A 21088-nucleotide genomic window follows, 5' to 3' on the forward strand; every position below is an offset into this window, starting at 1 on the left:
ACCAAACTGAGCCGTGTCATCGTTCTCGTCATCGTACCGTAGTAATTCTTATTCAGCGGGCGGAGGAGACGGACGGAGCGAGAGAAGAAAGATGGTGAGATGGAAGGAATGAGAAAAAGAGGAGAGAAGAGATGACAGAGCGAGTGAACATGGTAAAAACAAAATAAAACTTTGGACCATTCCATTAAAACTTTGGGGAGGGATGCAAATAAAGAAGCTGTTGAAGGTACTTTATTTTTCCATACATTTTCTCGGTTTTAAGAAGATAATTTTTCAAGGTCACTCACTTTTCGCTGTTAGATATCTCTTTTTTTTTTAAAGCACACACTCCCTTCTAATGCATTCTAATGGAATAGCCCTGTAGCAGCAATTTTGATCAGTTCAAAGCATAAGATAGAAGAGAAAAAAACAAAAAACTTTCTCAGGAAGAACACCCAGATGTCAAATAAAGTGGTAAAATATTATTCCAGTAAGACACTGGGACACTTTTATGATTTTTTATTGCTAAATTATTTCAAAATAATCTTTCCAAAGATGCCAAAGTGTGATAGCAGCAGATCAATCCACTTTATGACATAGGGTTGTGACAACCAGGGAAGACAGTTCAGCATAGCAGCAGACAGAAGGGAAAAGGCAAAGTAAGAGATGAGAAGAAAATTTGTGACGTTCAAAATTATTTTGGATTTGTCTCTGATAACTTCCCTTATAGGAAAAACAGGGGACCATTCATGATCATCAATGTTTACCACCAAACAAAATTTGACCATTAAGTAAAGCTAAAATCAAACATAGTACTAAAATCATTGAAGTAGAACATATTGAACTTCTTAAATCTCATGAAAATCTTCAGGAATCTTAAAGACTTGAGATTTCAGCAAAAGTGCAAGGATAAAAGTTCTATTCTTTTCAAAAATATTGTTTACATGAAAAGTTGTTCAGAAAGAGACTTTGGGAAGCATCCACTTGTTGATGAAATTCTGTCTGGCGTTAACATTGATGATACAAATTGGTCCCCAGTCCTCGGTGTCTGCGGATATGAAACAGAAAGCGATACGTACGCTGATTCCCCCTACCTTCTTGACGGGGGTGGGGGGCTCGGCCGCCTCGCGAATCTTCTCCCCCTCTCGCACCAGGGAGTACTCGTCATGGTTTGTGATGCCTGGAGAAACAGAATGAAGAAGACATGAACAACTTCATATAATTCAGCAATTTAAGATTCCTTTCAACTTATGCTATAAAGAAATACAGTATGATGAAGACATGTACAACTTTATGTTGATGAAGGTTAGACATCCAGGTAATAAGATACGCCAAAATGCAGTTACTCAAGCTACTGGATAATCATCATTTTCCAAAATTATATCCAGTTGCTTGTCAATGAGTAACTGCTTTTTGGCATGAATAGCTTTATGCAATATAGCACTATAAGGTTCCTTCCTGCTTCTGCTATAAAGACGTTAAGACATGCTTCAAAAAGTTAATCCACAAAATTTTTAAATCAGCCCATACATATTGATGCCAAATTCTTTGAAAACAAACAATCTGAACATCATTTTTGGTGAAATGTACACTTACATGCTCTTTCTGAAATATGATGACACAACACTTCACTAATGTTTATTTCTTCTTCGAAACATTGTTAATTCTTAGATCATAGAAACTAATCTTCTTCTTCTTCTTCTTAGAAACTAATGATACTATGACAAATACAATATGACTGGTCTGGAGTAAATATACATCATACACATCATTCAATTTTTTGCTAGAGATAGCTATAAATTCCTGAAAGTGTTCCTGACATGAAAGGATGGCCTCATAATAACAGTAAGCTGGCTCCAACCCAACTTAAGTTTGATGAAAACCCGTCAATTAGTCTTACTTACCTTTTCTGCTGTGCAATTCTTACTATCCCTTTTTGAAACCCTCTCCGAACCACAGGACAATCCTGTTCAATTTCTTCCACTGCCAACACCTCAAACTCTAGCTGTACATCTTTAAGACAACTAGAACCATCTTCAAGACTCTGTGAAGCCTGCTACTTAGTCTTAAACCTTGCCAAGACATGGTGACGGTCTTGAGACGTGACCGTTTTCTGGCTCTGAACGACTGACGCTGACAAAAGGAGGTATCTTTTTATCTGTGTTTTCCGTTTTGAAAAATGCTAATCTTGAGACCGCAGACCGATTACTCAATCTAGGGGGAAGGAAGTGGCGTTTCAAAGGCGGTAGGAAGTCTTGCTGTGTTTAAGAAACCAAAGTTCTACAACCCACACACTTCTTTTCTTCTTCGGTACAATTTGCATTAGACTTTTTCAACATGAACTCTTCCTACGTTTAAAAGAACATTTGTCAATTTCCTATGGTATCTTCAACCCCCATTTTCTAAATAAAATGACCCACTTCCTGCATAGGATGTACACAGATTTGGAACACTGAACTTCAAAATAGGGGTTGGCAAGCCGCACTTCTCTCAAGATGAAGAAAGATCGACAGGACCACCCCACTTGCAGCACTTCTCAGCCAAAATCCCCATAAAGCAATGGCACAGTCCATTTTGCTTTCACACTCTACTAGTAATTGGGACAGACCATTTCTAAAACAGGGGTACCAGATCAAGACCCTAATTAGTAGACCCCCTTCTGAAGACAATGTTTAATGACCCAGAAACTGTATTGTCCAACTCTGCCTGACTGGAAACCATACAGACAACATAATTGCCCAGGTCCCAACCTTTGCGTCCTCCAACCCAACCAAGGGGTACTTGCGGACACTTCTGTCCCCCTTTACATGATAATTCTGCGACCCCCGCTGGGATTTCGTCACAGTTGGTCGTTTCTTCCGCAGCTTCATCCACCGCCCCTGACCTCGGTCTTCCTTGTTTACAGAAATTTCGTTTCGGCGCCTTCCTACGTATTTTTTTGTGTCAACCCACAGCTGGCGTCTTTTTCTGTGCTTATTGGCTGACACCATATTTCCTGCTGTAAATCTAAATTTTCTTGTATTTTTCAGGAGCATTACGACAAAGTTAACCACTGAGTCATTCTGAGAGGCTTGGATTTTTCCTGATCTTTTGTATGATGATGGCTACAGAAAAACATTTTCAATATTTCTTCTGCAAAACTTGTAATTTTCAATTGAAGAGGGAGACAGGGAGTCAGCTACTACAGAGATGCTAACTGGCAGAGGCAAAGTTTGTAACCATGAAATGATATGACCAAAAACTCAACTTTTGAAAGATGGAAATATTGATTGATATGTCTTTTTTAATCTAATTTTATATTATTATACATAATTTTTGAAGGTTTCTCACCGATGCGTGTGCAGATGGTGACCAGTAACTGGGCAACTGTGTGGCTGTCGTCAACCTGGGAGCACAGGAAACATAGCACCGCATTAGTGAACAACATTCAAATTACAGTACTCATAGCATAACATTAGGGGAGAAAATTCATGAATTCACAGTAAACATAGCGTCACATTAATGAACAATATTTCATTTATAAAATTATACTTTTTAACAACATTGAATTACATATACATAGTAAACATAGCATGATATTAGAAAACAACATGTCATATCAAAATAATCATAGCATTGCATTAGGCAACAACATTTACATCATAGTGAGTCATATCTAGATAAGAGCCTCTAAAGTCAAGTCACAAAATGATTGCATCATATTTCTAAAGAAAAATGTCAATGACTTTCTGCTACATTATATCATTACGATGCAAATCCTTTTACATTTGCAATTAATCCCGTTTCTTTGTTGTACATATACAATATTATTTTGCCTACAAAATTATTTCCCAAGTCAATCTTCTGAAAACCGTTACTGTATATCAACTTTTTACTAACATTCTGTACTGTAAAATACTATAAAAGTTAACACAAAAAGTGCTGTGCTACAGACAGCTGTTTTAACGCTGCCTAAGCTTGATTCAGTTTCAGGCTGATGTATGGACTAAAGTGGCCTCAGCACTCTGGCTAATTTAGTTTGCAGTCGGCGCTGTCGATAAATCGCCAAACGTACGACTCAACGCAAGACGAATGAGCTGCCAGATGGCCGTACTGACCCCCCCCATCAGTTTAATTAACTCTGGGGATACTTTTTCATGAGTGGAACACACCAACGGGTGGGTCTCTCAAACAGTAAGCTGTACAAAGGTATTACAATTGTACAGTGGAGCTGGAAAGTTCACCTGAATATACAGGTTAAAGCAGGTTTGACTGCAGTCTTTCTGCACCTGACCTGCACCAGTCCAAGTACTGGGTGTGTATTACTAGTCATAGCTACTGGTTAGTTCAGGTTAGTGCTGGATTCGTACATCACTGAATAAAGAGACTCTTTTTACACAACAACAGCTTTATTTTCATTGACCACATCTGTATTAAGCAGTGACACATATTGCTGCGGTACAATGTGAGCCAGTCAGAATTGATCTGAGAAAGAAAACAGATGGAAACCAAAATGTTGGTGAAAATAAAGCTGTGGTTGTCAATTCATTCACTGACGTCTATCTGCACCTAACCTGCACCAATCATATACTGGCTGGGTTTCCTGTTACTGATTGATATTACATAGGAAATGTGGATTAAAAAAATTGAAATGGTTTCATAAGGAGTTTCCAGTCTGATCAAAACTACAGTAAGTCTTGGAGCATACCAGTACAGGTAAACTTGGCCTGGTGTAGGTAATATCGAGTGTAAAAGAGTGTTAAAGATACCCACCATGACTGTATAGACTGTTCCATCCAACATTCTGACTTTCAGTGGCCTGTGTATCTTCTTGTACTCCAACAGATCCTGAGAAACACAACAAGACAACTTTAGAAAACTTCTTAAAACTCTTTTTTCTTTTATTAAACATCTCATTTTTTTTTAAACAGATGACGCGCATGCTGAATGAAATGTGCTGTTTCATAAGTTGCCAGGTATAACCACATATTATAAAAGAACATGCTGTATGTAAGCACCATTAGAATACTTCATAGTGCCATCAAAATTTGAGAAAATGCCTTTCCCTCATTTCAGTCTCCAGTGTTACACTGCAATACCAAGTGGCATTGCCGCAAGGCTTTTCTTACAACATTATCTAAGATTTTATTTTCATTTCACAACAAAAGGTACTGAAAAAATGTATGCATTCCTTCACTACTTTTACAGAAAGCACATTTCTGTTTGATTCCTCAGCTTTCACCCCATTCCCAGATGGCCCTTACCCCGCTCCTGAGCAGGTAGTAGTCCAGTGTGCGCCCCGCCTCCAGCCACACCCCCTTCTTAGGGTCCTCATCTGCCAGGAACATTCCAAACTCTGTGGCTATGGGGGATAGGGAGGGACAAAAAGTTGTCATTACACAGAAACCGTTGTAGTATGCAGACAGCCTGTTTTTTTAGTAGGGACCTTTTAACTAGTACACATTAAGGACTAATCAATACATTAAATATGTAAAGTACTTAACTGCCATAATAGCCCAAATCACCTGCAAAATCGCACGCACAAAAATCAAAATATTTTCCTTCAAATATATTTTACAGACAGACATGTTAAGAGTTTGATTCTGAATGGACAAAACTTTTCAAAAACATCTCTAATTTGGTAAGACTTGAGTATGAATATGTAAGACAGGATTATGAAAACTTGAAAGAGCTGAAGCCATCTCTGATTGGATCACTCACTATCACTCACGGAGTTATGAAAATCTAAAAAATTTAAAGACATGATTATGAAAATTTGAAGCCAACTCTGAGTGGATGAGACGGGTCTATGAAAATTTGAAAAATTTGAAGCCATCTCTGATTGGATGAGACGGGTCTATGAAAATTTGAAAAATTTGAAGCCATTTCTGATTGGATGAGACGGGTCTTAATTTGAAGCCATCTCTGATTGGATGAGACGGGTCTATGAAAATTTGAAAAATTTGAAGCCATCTCTGATTGGATGAGATATGATTATCAAAATGTAAAGCCATCTCTGATTGAATAAGACATGATTATCAAAATGTAAAGCCACGATCTCTGATTGGACGAGACATGATGATCAAAAAGTAAAGCCATCACTGATTGGATGAGAAAATGTAAATCCACGTGTGATTGGCTGACATACCATTCCCCATCTGTGCCTCGGGTATCCTCTCCCGAATCATGCGGCAGGCATCGTACACGATGGTGGAGGGCTCGAATTGCATAGTCTTCACCACGTTGGCGTGCTTCACCGAGATCTTCAGCGAGAGGGACGCCATCTTGGTCTCTGTCTTACGTCTTCACCTCAAAATCTGCAGAAACATAAACAAAACAAGAAACATGAGTTTTATGAAACATTATCCTGAACAAAGCCAGAAAACTGGTTTAAAGTTCTTTTAGTTCAATCTTTGAATTGGAAAACAGTTGAATTATTTTATAGTGTTTACATATTGGTATTCAAGGGTGCTTAAAACAAACTTTGACAAATGTACATACAAAACAATCCATAAGATAACACAAGCTGTGAAAGAAAGATATTATATTATTAAGAAGTATACAATTCAAAACTGTATCATTCATTTCCAAGTTGACTTTTTAAAACAGACACACAAGCCTTAGACTAAGTTAGAGAAGCTGCATTGCGCCACTAGCTACTTATCATCATGCATCAATTCAGGTATAATAATACCAATGTAGAAAAGTTGAATCTTTGATTACCAAGAAATATAAGCAAACATCAGAGACTGCTTCTTAAAGCCCTACTTGCAAGCAACAGCAGCACTAAAGAAATAAAATACGACACAACTACAGGCCTACATGTATATGGCTTCAGCTGTTGGACATAAATTATATCATCCCAAAATACCACCCCTGACCGACCATCACAGAAATACTGCGATGACTCCCCGGTTATGATTCAGTACGATAAGACATCTTCTTAAGACTTTATTAAGACTTCAGTCACGTCTTAGCAGCTGTAGTCAATCTATAAGACTAATGATAAAATACCAGACAACAGCTTTATGTCTTCTCTATTGCCTCAAGGAAATTCTTCTTCTTTCCCCTTAGAATCCTTCAGTCAGATTAAAATCAAATTTAGATACTTTAAGTATCATAACTCATCACAGAAATCCTAAATCAATCAATTATCAATAAATTATAGATAGGATAGTTCTATGATTGTTGCTGTAATATCTAGAGGTATCATTTTCAACTAGGGCAGTCTCCAGCTTTAAATTTTTCTGTCCTACTCCTTGTTTGGGAGCCTACATTAATTTCTGTTGTAAAATCTTGCCTCTTTGAACACAGCCATGAGTCCCAAAAAGCATGTGTTTCCATCCCATGAAAGAGGTACCAGTCCTTGAAACAGCATTGTTGTCAATATGATAATTGTAAAACATACTAAAATTCCTATGTAGAAATACTAGAATGTATATCTTACAACTCAAAATGAAGCCCTAAGTTGATTAGCTTATATGAGTGCATCTCTTGCTCAACCTTCTCCCGGCTAAGTTCACCCATAACTATGACAACCATGGAGCCAAACGACTACCTCAGCATGCCAGGGGTTAACACGTCTGCAGAGTGGGTGAGTCATACCTCTAACACAATTTGTACTCCAAAAAAGGACCGATGCTCCCAGCTTTCCAAGAAACATTCTTCATAGACGAAAGACGTCATTTATTAAGAAATTTTGATGAGTCACGCAGTCTCTTAAGTCTTATATCGACTTAATCTGTGACAAAACTTAAAGGACTCACTGATAAACAGGGCATAAATTGCTTTAAGATAAATCATTGAATAAAAAGTAAAATATTCAGAACAGTTAAAATATTCAGAACAGTTAAAGAAGTAAATAATTATACTACTATAGTGTAACAGCACAAATCAAACCTCTGTTTCTTATAAACATGTATCTGATAGTAGAATATGAGGAGACCCCTCTGAATAAACAATGCATGAAATCGAGGAACATTTACTGTTTTAGATGCATTTTCCAAACAATTTGGTTGCAGCAATAACTACAAAACCCCTCCAAACATTCTAAAACTACTATGATCTCTGTAGCATAATAGTTTCTAGCCCAAATTTCAACACAGCTAACCCCAAAGCCACAGATTATTTTCTTTACAAAAGATCAATGTCAAAACAGGAACTACACCACTTCCCTCTGGGCTCTGGAGCAAAATTAAACCCCAACAATCTCTCGTCTAGAACCACCACACACGCAGTTACACTAACAATTGACAAAGGAACCCAAACACCACCCACATACATACATGTATCCCTGGTACTGCCTACGTGTTAGAGAACCCTTTGTGGTGGCCTGGACGTTAAGTTAGGCATGTTTTCCCCTAACATTAATCTCCAGGAAAAGATCTGGGTTGCGCTCTTTCCATTTTGGGGGTACAACAGTGTGGTGTGGACATGCCTGGCATTGGGGGCAGGGACCTAATGGCCACGAAAATAGCACAGGGAAAACAGAGCAGAGGGTTCAGGCCACAACACTGGGCACACAGCATACAGTTAACAGTTAAAGGACATAGCAGTGTACCTATAATATTGATAGTAGATATTATGAATTATTATTTATCATCTGTATTATTTACTATCTGTAGAAATCAACATATGAATGTCCATATACTCTTATTTCTAGTCTCTATTATGTTTAAACTTTATCTCTGTCCAATTCAATCCTTGGGCTAGCGTACCAGTTTAACTTGTTGCTGTGCAACATACATTGCAGGGCTCTAGCTAGTGTATTCTAGCGTAGCAGGCCATTAACCCTATAATTTGCCGCCTCTATACTAAAATAAGGACCACTATGCTTATTTTCTACTAGCGCAGTGGTACTTTGCTATCATTTACTTGTTGAAAAATGTCTAATCAAATATGAAAAATGATGATATGCCACTCCAAACTGACCAAATTACAAATTGTGGTGCAGCAGCTGGTTATATTACACTGAACGACCTGTCACACCTAACCTTTGCATTAACTATCTGCAAGTATTCTTTAAAACTATCCAGAGAAGATGCCCCTACTGTGCTTCACCGGGTGATAACAAATTTCAGTTCTGGAAAAATAAGAACTTTTAAACACACCAATCCTAGGTTGGTAACTCTGGTACTTGAAGGCATGAAACTTAACCTAAGAATTAGAAAGATGGATCAAAGAATAACTGTAAAAAATTGATCAAAATAAGAACTTTTGAACACATCAATCCTAGGTTCGTAACTCTGGTACTTGAAGGCATGAAACTTAACCTAAGACGGATAAAAGAATACAGTGTAACTGTAGAAAATTGATCAGGTTTTCTGAAACATGATGACACAAAGTTTCTCCTGTATCTTTTCAGGTCCCCTGTCCCCATCCTGGCACCCTTCCTCCTTCCTTCCTGCCCTGCTGTCCCCGGGTCACTCCAGCTGGAGGCGTTTCATTTCCTGTTTCTTAAGAAAGGTCTGAGGAGATGACAGCTCCTCCAGCAGGATATTAAGTCTTTTGTCAAGGTCACTGTCTTTGGGAGAATGGAAGGGGATCTTGACAATTTGTAAAGGAGTTTGGAGTTTGGTGCCAAGTCATATCTGGTGCCAAGTATGTTCCTTGTAGGGCGTGTTTGTTGAAGATGAATGGACTCTTGTCATGGTTAGGTTACAATTTTTCATGTTCTTTTTTTTTCCATACAAGACATACATGTAACAGCGTATTTACAATAATTTCTTGCACAAATTTATAATTACATAATACAAATGGAAACAGGGGCTTTCTTTGCTAGGGTTTGCTCCACAGGACAAGGGTTTTCTATCCCCCTGGATTTTCTGTCCAATCTAAACTTGTGTTTCTACATGTCCAACTTTATGAGTCTATCACTCAGAGCATCACATTCTGGATCCTAACAATCTGCAGTTTGGAGTGAACCTGCAAGAGGGCTTCAAGCTTTCTTAGTTCACTCTTACACTACGCCGCAAATGCCAAATCCATCCAATACATGTATTTCTTCTTGCTATCCCAGTGCAAGACAAAAAGTCATTATCATCATCATCAGTCCCATAGCTTTTTAATCAGTTGTAGGCATAGGCATAGTCATAGCCGTAGCTTACCATGATACATTGGTATAAATAGAATATCCAGTGCGGATACACTTTCGTAGTAAAGAGTCATACAGTGCCATATACTTTAAATAGTTCTACTGATCTTTAAGCACTCCGAAACTATAAGTACGTAAACTGCCATAGCCCCGTTATGACTGACATGGTGACCACTTCCCTGCCCTCTGCCTTGACTCCAGTACTAATTATACCTCCTGTCCTGACACTGAATGGCAAACATGTGGCTCTTCCTGTCAGAAATGTCCACATAACAAACTCACACATAGCCAAACTCACGTACGTTTGTGTAGGGATTGACACATCTTGTTTCAATGAGTTATTCTCGTACAAAGTTTGAAAGGAAATCGACGCCTGCAGTTCCAAAAAAGACACTAGGGGGTCCAAACTTACAGCACTTACTCTCTGCCCCAAGGGCTATTTACTACTTAAACATCACAACCACAGCATGTCAAGAACAAGTGTTATCAAAAAGTTTTGCTGCAGTACCTTAAGAAGAAGCCGCTAGGGGGGCCCATTATCGAACTTGACCTTCGTTTTCGTGACTCCTACCCACCTACCAAATATCATCAGGATCCATCCAAGGCTTCTCGAGCTGTTAACAGACACGCACACACACAGACAGACAAACACGCTCAAATTCAAAACATAACCTTCCGCCATTCTGACGAAGGTAATCCAAGACGACAAGCAAAACAAGCTGCCCACAAATTATACAAATGTTGATTGACAATTCGCAATAACCAACAGAAATTCTATGCCAAAAATATTTTCACAAAAACGGCCCTGCAGTTCCAAAGCAAGCTACTAGGCGCAAACCACATCACTATTTCCATCTATCACAAGCTATATGCCACCGAAAAATAAAGACCATACATAGCATGTCTGAGTCAAAAGATACAAAAAACAGAACTTCCTCTGCAGTACCAAGGTCACACACCAGGAAATCCGCAATTTAGAAAGAAGCTACAGTTTCCATGGAAGCCTATTGGTAGCACACTTTTCCCAATGTTGTAATGTTCTTTAAATCACAAAGCAATCTTTCTGGACCTTCCTCCAAGCAAGGAGCTCCTTGATATAAAAGCTCCTTGCTTCAACTCCAAGGCAAATACAGACCATGACATCATATGCATTTGTCATGAGTCCAATCAAACAAAACATTTGAAATTCAAACAGATGTACAAAAAATCCTTATTAAGAAAAACGAACACAAAACATGTGGGCAGTTTTGTTACTATTCATACGTTGTCTCAGACATAAAATGCAGTGATTAGCAGATGGGGGAATAGGGGTGTAGAGGGTGCAAAATTAACGACATTGACCTTGGAATGGATGACCTTGGGACTGTTTAATTTTGGAAGGTGCGGTGTCCTCAAACAGGGCCATTGTCAATTGGCAACATCTGCGATAATAGAACAATAATGACACAGTCAGAGTGCTGTGCTGTACAGTTGGTGTAGACTGGGTGCCAGTTTACCAGGGCTCCCATACTCACTCCCCTATAAAATATTTTGGTCGCCCCTGTACACTAAAAAGGATGGCACCCAGGCCAGAACGAGTTGACGTTCTGAAGTGATAGGTCATCAGTATTGATCCTGAAGAAGGCAACAGTGGTCGTTGAAAATTTGATCCGTACATACATGTACCTTTGTGTTAGAAGAAAGTTGAATACGATTACTACCAATTTACAGATAAGCTTCCATGATGTTTCATGTAAAAGCAGAAACATTGGACAATTGGGAAAGGAAAGTGTTTTGACCCTACATAACATCCCTCTTCTTCCCCCCTGAAATAGCAAGGAATCTATTATCCCTCATCTGCCTAATTAACCATTAAGGGTATTTAAATAGCCCTGTTGTGTAGCCCTGTTGACCCTCTAGTTCCTTGTGTGCCAAAAGTCAACTTTCACTTGTAAAAAAGGAATCAACTTTCACTTGTCCAAACACTGGAACCAGCCATGCAATCTCAATTTGATGGATGATGCCATACCAATTTAGTTTCCTGGTTCTTACACTCTGAAGAGACAATGCTATACTGGAAGATGGACATCAAAACAGAGTCATATGATTATATAGTTATAATGATTATGATGAAGGAAAAGTACTGTACCTAGAGCATGACTGTCACAAAAATGAGGACATTTCAATGAAAATTCATTGTCAAAATGTGAATTCTGGTCATTTTCTAGTCAGTAGAAACAAGATTCTACATGCAAAAAAAAATTTTCGATGAGGACGTTTGAATGAAAATTTAATGTCAAAATGCAAAAGTTTTTCTAGTCATTTTCTAGTCAGTAGAAACAAGATTCTATATATGCAAACAGGATAAACCAACTGGATACAACAGCCAGTTCATTGGTACTATAGTGTACTTTGTTGTACATACACAAGACAAGAGGTTCACAAACAGAAGATTTGAGAAGTAAACAACCAACACAGGTTGCCTTTGTGAGTTACGTTGATGTTACCCTGCTGGTTCAGGTTTTCTGTGAGAGTTCTGTACAGTCCAGCAGCCATGTTTGTGTAAAGTTAGGACAACATGTGCCATCTGGGCACACTTACATGGTATGGTAACAGGATTTGAAGGTTACTGGCCTTAAGTGATTCTGTGCCTACTATCTGTATTTCATGCATGATATCAGCTAGAGTGCCATAAAATATGAAACATTACTGTACATGTAAATGCAGAAATGTTCGTGATGGTTTTACGTTTGCGGTTTTTGTGGTAGCCAAACCACCGCAAACAATTTTCCATTATAGTTTTTTAGTACAGTCTATGGTGCTACCACGAACTTAAAGCCACCCTGAACTCTCCAGTTTCCAGTTACCATGAAAGGAAATCCCTGCAAACTTAAATGCATTTACAGTAACATTTAGCCTACCAATGTAAACATTTGGCAAAAATTGTAGGTTTCCATGTTAGGCACTAGAGAAAGGGTTGCACTCATTTTGCATAGAAAGTACAGCTGTTTCAAACTTGTGAAAATTCAAAATTCAATGTATTTTTTCATTGTAGAAAAAGTTTGGTTACAAATAAGGGCATTGCCACAAATATTTTCCATATTTCAAAACAGGCCTGATCACAATTTTTCTTTTCTTAAGCCTTATTACAGGCAATACTGCCAATAGAAAGAAGTGGGCAAAATGTACACCAATGTGATCCGTAAAATTAAGTTAGCTGTCCTGTGCTAAGCTCCTCCCATCCGATTCTGCAGATAGACAAGGTGACTTTAGGGTCCACTTACAGGTACAGGTTATCATAACATACAGTAAGGGGGAGGGGGAAACTGACAGAGGTAGGGAAATACAGTCAGACCTCAAGGAACCTTTTGGACATTTCTACACCCCCAGGAATTCTGAGGAAACAGAAACAGAGAACATGACAAAGGAAATGCGGTCCTTCTTGGCACTGTGGAAGAAACCTTGCATCTGTGCCATCCTTGCCTACTATGTGACTAGTAGGTTGAATTTGTTGGCTGACTGGCTGTTTTCGAACCTCTCCCGTCTTTTGATATGAAAATTAGATTTAATCAGTACACCAAATCTACTGAGGACCATAACCAGAAAATATACAACACAAATAAAATCTAAAAACATTTCACTTCAACTTCAAGTGGGAGTCACGGAAGCGGAGAAGAAAATAACACCAACATTAGGAAACTGACTTTCAATCATTAAAAATCCCTAAATTGCACACCGAGAGGAATTTTAAGGAAGCAAAGGATCTACAAAACAACACACACTGACAGAGAACCTTCAATTCAGGAACTGGCTTCCAACCCTTAACTTTGACATTCCTACACCTGAAGGAATTTCAAATAGTGCAAAGCAAAGGTCTTTAAGTAGAGGATGACATCTGTCTCCCCTAAGGGGCTGTGGAAAACACACTCACCAGAAGTTTGTATGTCAACACCACACACCACTTTCCTCCATTGTGTCAACACAGGGCCAGGAAGCAGCTAGGGAAAGTTCTGGATGTACTTTCACTTTTAAACCTTTGACATCAACAGCCAAAGAGAAACTACATGGACAACTATACATATCTGGGGTTTAAAAATAAAATGTACACTTTGATCCTGTTATAGTGCCGCATTTGTTTATTTTTTGTCTTGACTACTAAAATGTAAACACTTCCTCATTATTAGTGTGCACGCCCGCAGCTGGGAATAGAAATGATACTGTTTTTCCATTCGCCACTATTTCATAATGTAATTTGAAAATGTAACTATTCCTTTCTCTATTAATTGTGCTGTGAATCTTGTAAATTTTGCGCACAAAAAAAAAACATTCATTAAATCATGTGAATTTTCCAATTCATGAACACTTCGCAGCTTGAAACAAACATTTTAAACAAAGTTTTACTTTGCAATACAACAATTTGCCTTTAAAATGTATATAATATCTATTTCTACAGTACAGTAAAACTTCTAATTTCTGTACACAAATTATGTGCATGAAAAACATCAAAACTTCCTAGAGTACACAGTTGGAAACATGAACAAATTTCTACCTTACCTTATCACCAAGTTGTACCACTGAAAGGTACGTATCTATTTCTACAGTACTGTAAGTTCTCTACTTTCTACACTGAGAAAAAATCTGCTGTAAGTAAAGACGAGAAGTAAGAGAAACAGAGAGGTCTGTGTGGCTGTCAGAGGCCGCCCCCCTCCCCCAAACTTGGCAAGGTCGTGGCACCAATTTGGACCCGATCCAGCACCTGCTTCAACTAAAACCTGCTGAAACCTTACACAAAAATATCAGCCAAACCTAAGCAGAGGTTCCAAACTGTTCGCAATAGTATAAAACTGGGGAGAAACGAGGGCATAAAAAAAACTGTGGGGCCTGCTAGGCCCAATTATGGCGTCTGTCTGCCTGGTGATTTACCAAGGATAAAGATAGAGAACCCAAATCGGTCTGTCAGTCACTCACTCACTCATCCACTCACCCTATACTGATGATGGGATCTCACCGCCCTGCCTTCCGGACCAAACCCTAACCCTCCGCAATTCCTCCAGGTAAAATCCCAGACTCCGAGGAATCCTACGTGGGCGTACGGGACAGCCTCGGGATTCCCGAGCGGACGTTCCGGCTAGAAACAAGCGTCTCTTGGTCCCCCCAGCAGCATCCTCTGTCCTTACTGAGAGACTGCATGCCGGGGTCCTCACAGCTATGCCAGGAATGCCGCTGGCTCCGTGGGTATATATGCCTTCTAAACACACCAGCACCCGGCTGGGGAGGAGAGCTGCACCAGTACCAACACAGCCGGCGACGCACCGGCCTCGCCACGCCTGTCCCGCCATCGTCATGGTAACAACCCAGTAATCTCCGCCCTACCGATCTCAACGTTCTACCGAAGTTGTTGTCGTAACGGAGGAGTTGAGAGAAAGTTTTGCAATGTTTTGACACGGAACGTACGAACGCCCAGGGAAGCAGGCAGGGAGGGAGAGAGCCGGGAGACTTTCCGTTGGAAAGACAAGAACAGAAGGGCGATTCTTTCCCCCGCCCTGATTAAATTGTCCCCAATGTTGATGAATTATGGATGGGGGGAGGCTCTAATTGGCTGAATATGTAATGTAATTTGGAGCAGGATTCCATTAAGTACACAGTTTTTGTCCCCTAATAACCTAATAAACTGGACCCATGAATCCTGCACCCCCCGGGCCACACTAACACAGACACCTGTTTCTGGAACTACCAACGGAATGTGGGATAGAGATAGAAAATACTGCCCAAGATGCAATGTCCATTGTGGACTGACTCCACTTTTCTGTACAACTGACAAGGAAGACATGATGGCAGAGAAAGATAAAAAGCCAGAAAGATAGTCTGTGAATGAATGAATAAGTGAGTGAGTGAATGAAGGAATGAATGAGGGAATGAATGAGGGAATGAATGAGGGAATGAATGAATGAATGAATGAATGAATGAATGAAAAAGGAAACAGAGAGAACACTACTAACCATTATGTATCCTTAGCACATTTTCTCCTCTCTCCACTTCCACCAACACTGGAGATATCAAATTTCAACCACAACCCTGAACATCCTCATACCTCTATACTGTATTTAGTCTTTTATTCTGGGTTTACAGTCAATTCACCCAACACGGTCCTACAGTGTTACTGTTCTACTCAGCATATGAAAGCTTTAGAGTACTAAGTCAATGACGAATCTATATACAATCTAAGGGACCACCAAATAAATGGCCTGCTGGGCTTTACAGAGAGGTGGTCAATGGTAGTACCTCCAAACTATAGTAAAGACATAACAGTAACATGTATGTATCATCCAACACAATTCCAGTCCCCTATGACAAACAGAAGTGGGTCAGAGAGAATAATGACTACAGTACTGTCAGTACCAGACTGATTAAACTGTGCAGTCCCTGTACCCGTACCCCAGGGGACCAGGATTAACAACACTAATGTAATAAAGCTAATCAACTCCGGAAACCTGTATGGTCAACCTGTGACATCACTGTGTTAAAATATAGCAACCAATACGCAAGTGAACCCTAGGTTGTGCCCTGGGCAAAGGTACTAATACTAAATCTCTTAACTTGACTCTGGAACTTTAGGTCCAGGCTACAAATGTTGTTTAATCATCGTCACATGATCGCAAATTAAAAACATAGACACAGACGTGTATGTGATATGTAAACTGTGTTATGGCAGATATTTTTGACGGTTGGTTTTGTCATAGCCTGCTTGAAAACTAGACAATGTCATACAACACTTACCCTGGGAGCCAGACAGGACCGGGTAGCTAGAGAGTTTTGTTCGGGGACCCAAGGCAGTCAGCCCGCAGATCTCACATTAGTACTCCGGGGGAGTTTAAGCTGCTCGATCCCGGCTGGCTCCCAGGGTATACAACACTAGGGGTGGGTACCGGTACAGAAAATTCAGGTCCAGGTACAGTCCAGGTCCAGAGGATCAGGTCCAGGTCCAGAGACTTAATTATCTGTGAAAACTTGTGAATGGGCGATACTCAAAACAATGGTCAACTTCGCAACATAGAAACCTCTTAGTTGAAGCATCCAACTTCTACTGGCGTTTTAAAATCCCATCTTCATGTAAACAACACTAATCTCTGTACATTAACTTGGACCAAGTAGACACTTGAAAAATGACTATCAACTCTCCTCTACTTCGCTCGTTATTTTCTTGGGCTAGCAATCCCCCAAAACACCTGAATGCCTGTCAGTATAATATATTCATTTTCTACTTGGTCCAAAACCCAATTCATTGATTTTCTAGGTCCATTTTTTTCCGACTGGACCAACAAGAAAAAAACGTTTCATACCGTCACACCATACGGGTACCCACCCCTATACAACACTCTACCACAATCGTGACCACCCTGTAAACAGGTGGAAAGGAAGTAAATCTGTTCAGCCCACTAAGTTAGTCTAACTTATTAAACTTGACGGTGCCAACCAATAGTTTTAGTCCTGCCTCGTCTATAAGGAACAAAGACTCGTTACAAACAAAGAAAGACCTCTGTAACAACCCTGCCCCAAACCTGACACCGTAACAACATACAGGTATTCACAACACACATAATCGCATCAAGCTCGCTTAAGCCACACCTTGCTCTGCAGAAATTGTAGGCATGTTGATCCAACATACACAGTAAAGCATAATCTTTAAAAATCTGAGAGTTACAATTTACATGTACATCATTTGTATGATTTTTTTTTCTGTCACACAACAGTCTTTAAAGCGAAATGAAAATGGTATGAAAGCTGATCATTGTTAAGGATCTATACAAAAGTATGTAGAACATTCACTGTGAGAATGTTTTTTTTAATCTAACGTTTGCCAGAAAATTTCAGTTCTACACAGTTTTCATTCCTTTTTTTTGTGTTACGGAAATGATATTCAAACATAGGAACCAAGAAGTCTGGCAGTTATGTTACAGACTAGTTGTTTAAATTTTTGACAGCAATGCACGGAAGCAAACTTGAATTGTTTGTACCGGTTGATACGGACCGGTCGGTACACCGATATCAAACGTTAATACAGCCAGGATATAAACATACATATGCAATAATATTAATATAAAGACAGAATACTTTTATTTCCAGCCCTGTACATGTACATGTATGTTTCTGTAACCTCTGACCTCTGACCTCCCTTTATGAGGCAACTTGATCTTGGAGCATGTGGTGTAACCTGATACATCAGAGGGGTTAAATATAGGCCTGTCTGATTTATGGTGTGCTGAGCAGCGGCTCCTTTTGGGGTTGGACGACAGCATTTTACTTTTCATACTTCCATTTATAACAGAGATAAACTAGTGGAGGTTATTAGAGTAAAAACTCTCCTTTACTGGGTTGTGCCCTAAGTGCATTTTTTAGCCTAACAGGCCACCACGCTAGATAAGGACCGTTAGAACGCTAATTTTCAACTTGCGTATTTTTAAGTTACACTTAGCTAGCATTTACTTGTGGAATAATGTCTGATAAAATATGAAAATGTCGATGAGAACCTTCCAAACTGACAACATAAATGATTTCATGTTTACATATTCCTGATTACATGTGGGCTTAAAAGAATTAAGTCCCCTTATTATCATCATCATCATCATAAAGTCCCTTATGGCTACCCATAGACTGTCAAATTTGTACCCTACATTTTTAACTTTAGTCTGTTTACTCTGCTGTCCAACGCTGTAACTGACCCCTTATGGCCGGATGTTGGGTGGGCCACTACAAGCGAGATTTAATCACACTTTTTCAACTCTTGCTGTAAGAGATTTTGACAAAGACACATTTTGAAACAATTCCTGACAGACTGACAGATTTTGCTACTGTTGCCCCCCCCCCCGTATCATTTTGCAACAATTCCACTATAATAAAAGTTATATCACGTTACACCACCAGTTGTGCTACAGACCCAGTCTGTCCCAGTGTGGCAATAACTGCCTTACAGGGAAATGGCAACACCAGTATACTCAAGCCCAATTAGATTAAAAGTCCCCCAGTGTTCACTTTGGGTGGGAACTTCTCATTCATCTGGCTAATCAAGTCTGCCTGCCAGGGAGAGGTCAGCAGGGGGCAAAGGTCAACAGGGGTCATAAGGAATCAGGTGGGGCAGTTGATGTATTCAGGTTGGGCCACACAGAGTTATTCTATTGGTTCTCAGAGTGTTAAAGTAAAATTTCAGCAGGACGACAATATGAAATTTTTTTATTGTTATGGCCACGAACGTTAGGTTCGATTCAAGATTCCCGTATCTCTGCATGGGCCTCAGGATGTCATCCTTTGTTTAGGACATACTCTGCGTCTCATCTTTAGGACATCGCTTGTTTGCAAGCAAATAATAATTATTTGCTGCATGACGGAAAAAAAAAAATTCTCCTGCCAATTAATTCTACCGCAATGGAATACTGCGCTGCAGGTGTCCCACAATACTCTGAACGCACGTCTTATACCCGTCACATTTGTCGACAATCTATCGGACGACAATTCTGCGTCAATCACCCGAGCCTCGCTTATAATAATAACTTTATTGCACAACAATTGTACTACAAGGTAAAAAGTGTGGCTTATATGTGACAAGGACGGTTTTCAGGTGAAAAATACACACAACCCTCTATCGATCTTAAATATGGCCAACCTTCCATCAATACACCCAAAGATGGTGGATAATGTGACAATAGACAATAACAGTCACATGAATATAACTGTTGTCTGTCTAAAGTATAGTGGGCCTATATCATAGCTCAAGAAGGGTTGATCATTTTTGTTCATTAAATTTTTTCCCAAATTTTACATTCCCAATCCAATGAATACAGTGAATGCATGTAACATGATGCAACATATAAGGGCAATAACAACTTCCATATACTAAAAATTAAAGAGATTTGACCCCATTGGGCCAAATGACTGGACATTAAGAGCACTGCTTTTCATGTAATCCAATTACAAATGTCAACTTAACTTAATTCTGTTTGATAGATCATTTTATTGGTATTCAGGGAAAAGTATTTCCCATGTCTCACATCACGAAGTTTTTAACATGGATCATACAATAAATTGTCCAAAGCAATCCATTCAAAAACTTAAGTCATGCCAACATGCAATTAACACCAGTCACTTTATTCTAAGAATGTCATTTTCCTGATTTGAACGCAGTCATCGTGAAATCCCCATTTTTCAACTTTTTTCTTCCTGAACATACATCAAATTTTTACATACCATTGGAAAGGTCATGTTATCTGAAGTATGAGGTTCCTTTTTTATGGTCATAACGTACAAATTTATTGAGATATTTGACTTTGAAAATTGCATATCCCGACGGTTAGACACCGAATCCCGAAAAAAATTCTTGACCCCGCAGGTCCAATCAGGTCAGACCGGCGGTCTTCAGAGCTTACCCCGATTGAAGACCGCATACAATTAACACCATGAAAGTCACTGAATTAAATAGAATGCACCAAAAAGCTGTTATGCAATTAGAATTCACACCTGGTAAGCTTGTGTAATTAGCACGTGTATGACAAATTCAGACTACCTGGCAACTCAGGTACAGACCGGCGGGGTGGACAGAAGGTCTTCGGGAAATATTATTGACCCGTCCCCCGGTTAAGGCGGGAAAAGGTTGTATTTTATATAGTTAGCTAAGTCAATACAATTTGCTTGACTTCAATGCTCCATTTAGGTATGAAGAAAAGTTATCTTTGAAAGAATAGCACAGCCTTGTCTGCCCAAGGAACTACACCGGGTCTGATATTTCTTCTTCTTTTTTTTTAATCACACAAGACTTGGGGATATAACATTGTCCCTGTAACCTTCTTAGTTAACGAAATTGCCACTGGCCTCCCAGCAGGGTGGCTGGTGCCAGTTTATCATTATTTATTGGGTGGGCCGACTACTCTGACTCTCTTTGCAACCAGGGGCTGAATTGTGAGGAACTCAGCCTATGTCTAATCTGAGTTGAGGAATAGAGAAGTTTATTTGCAAGTTCATGCCCGAGGGCTAATTGCAAGTGCATGGTATAAACATAGTAGATAATTA

At 39.4% G+C, this 21088-nt stretch overlaps 1 protein-coding gene across 1 annotated transcript in view; it reads right to left on the bottom strand.

Annotated features, from left to right (window-relative positions):
* Positions 1–21088, bottom strand: part of LOC118411994 (talin-1-like) — a 144974-nt gene that overhangs the window by 86364 nt on the left and 37522 nt on the right. Inside the window, exons 3-8 of the mRNA XM_035814545.1 lie at positions 6107–6275; positions 5223–5320; positions 4732–4806; positions 3310–3364; positions 1074–1159; positions 3–47 (exon numbers count right to left, since the gene is read on the bottom strand). Coding sequence (XP_035670438.1) covers positions 3–47; positions 1074–1159; positions 3310–3364; positions 4732–4806; positions 5223–5320; positions 6107–6242 — 495 coding nt within the window. The 5' untranslated portion in view covers positions 6243–6275. The remainder of the gene's footprint in view (positions 1–2; positions 48–1073; positions 1160–3309; positions 3365–4731; positions 4807–5222; positions 5321–6106; positions 6276–21088) is intronic.

The sequence above is a fragment of the Branchiostoma floridae genome, chromosome 3, assembly GCF_000003815.2.
Source record: "Branchiostoma floridae strain S238N-H82 chromosome 3, Bfl_VNyyK, whole genome shotgun sequence".
In the NCBI taxonomy this organism is placed as follows: Eukaryota; Metazoa; Chordata; class Leptocardii; order Amphioxiformes; family Branchiostomatidae; genus Branchiostoma; species Branchiostoma floridae.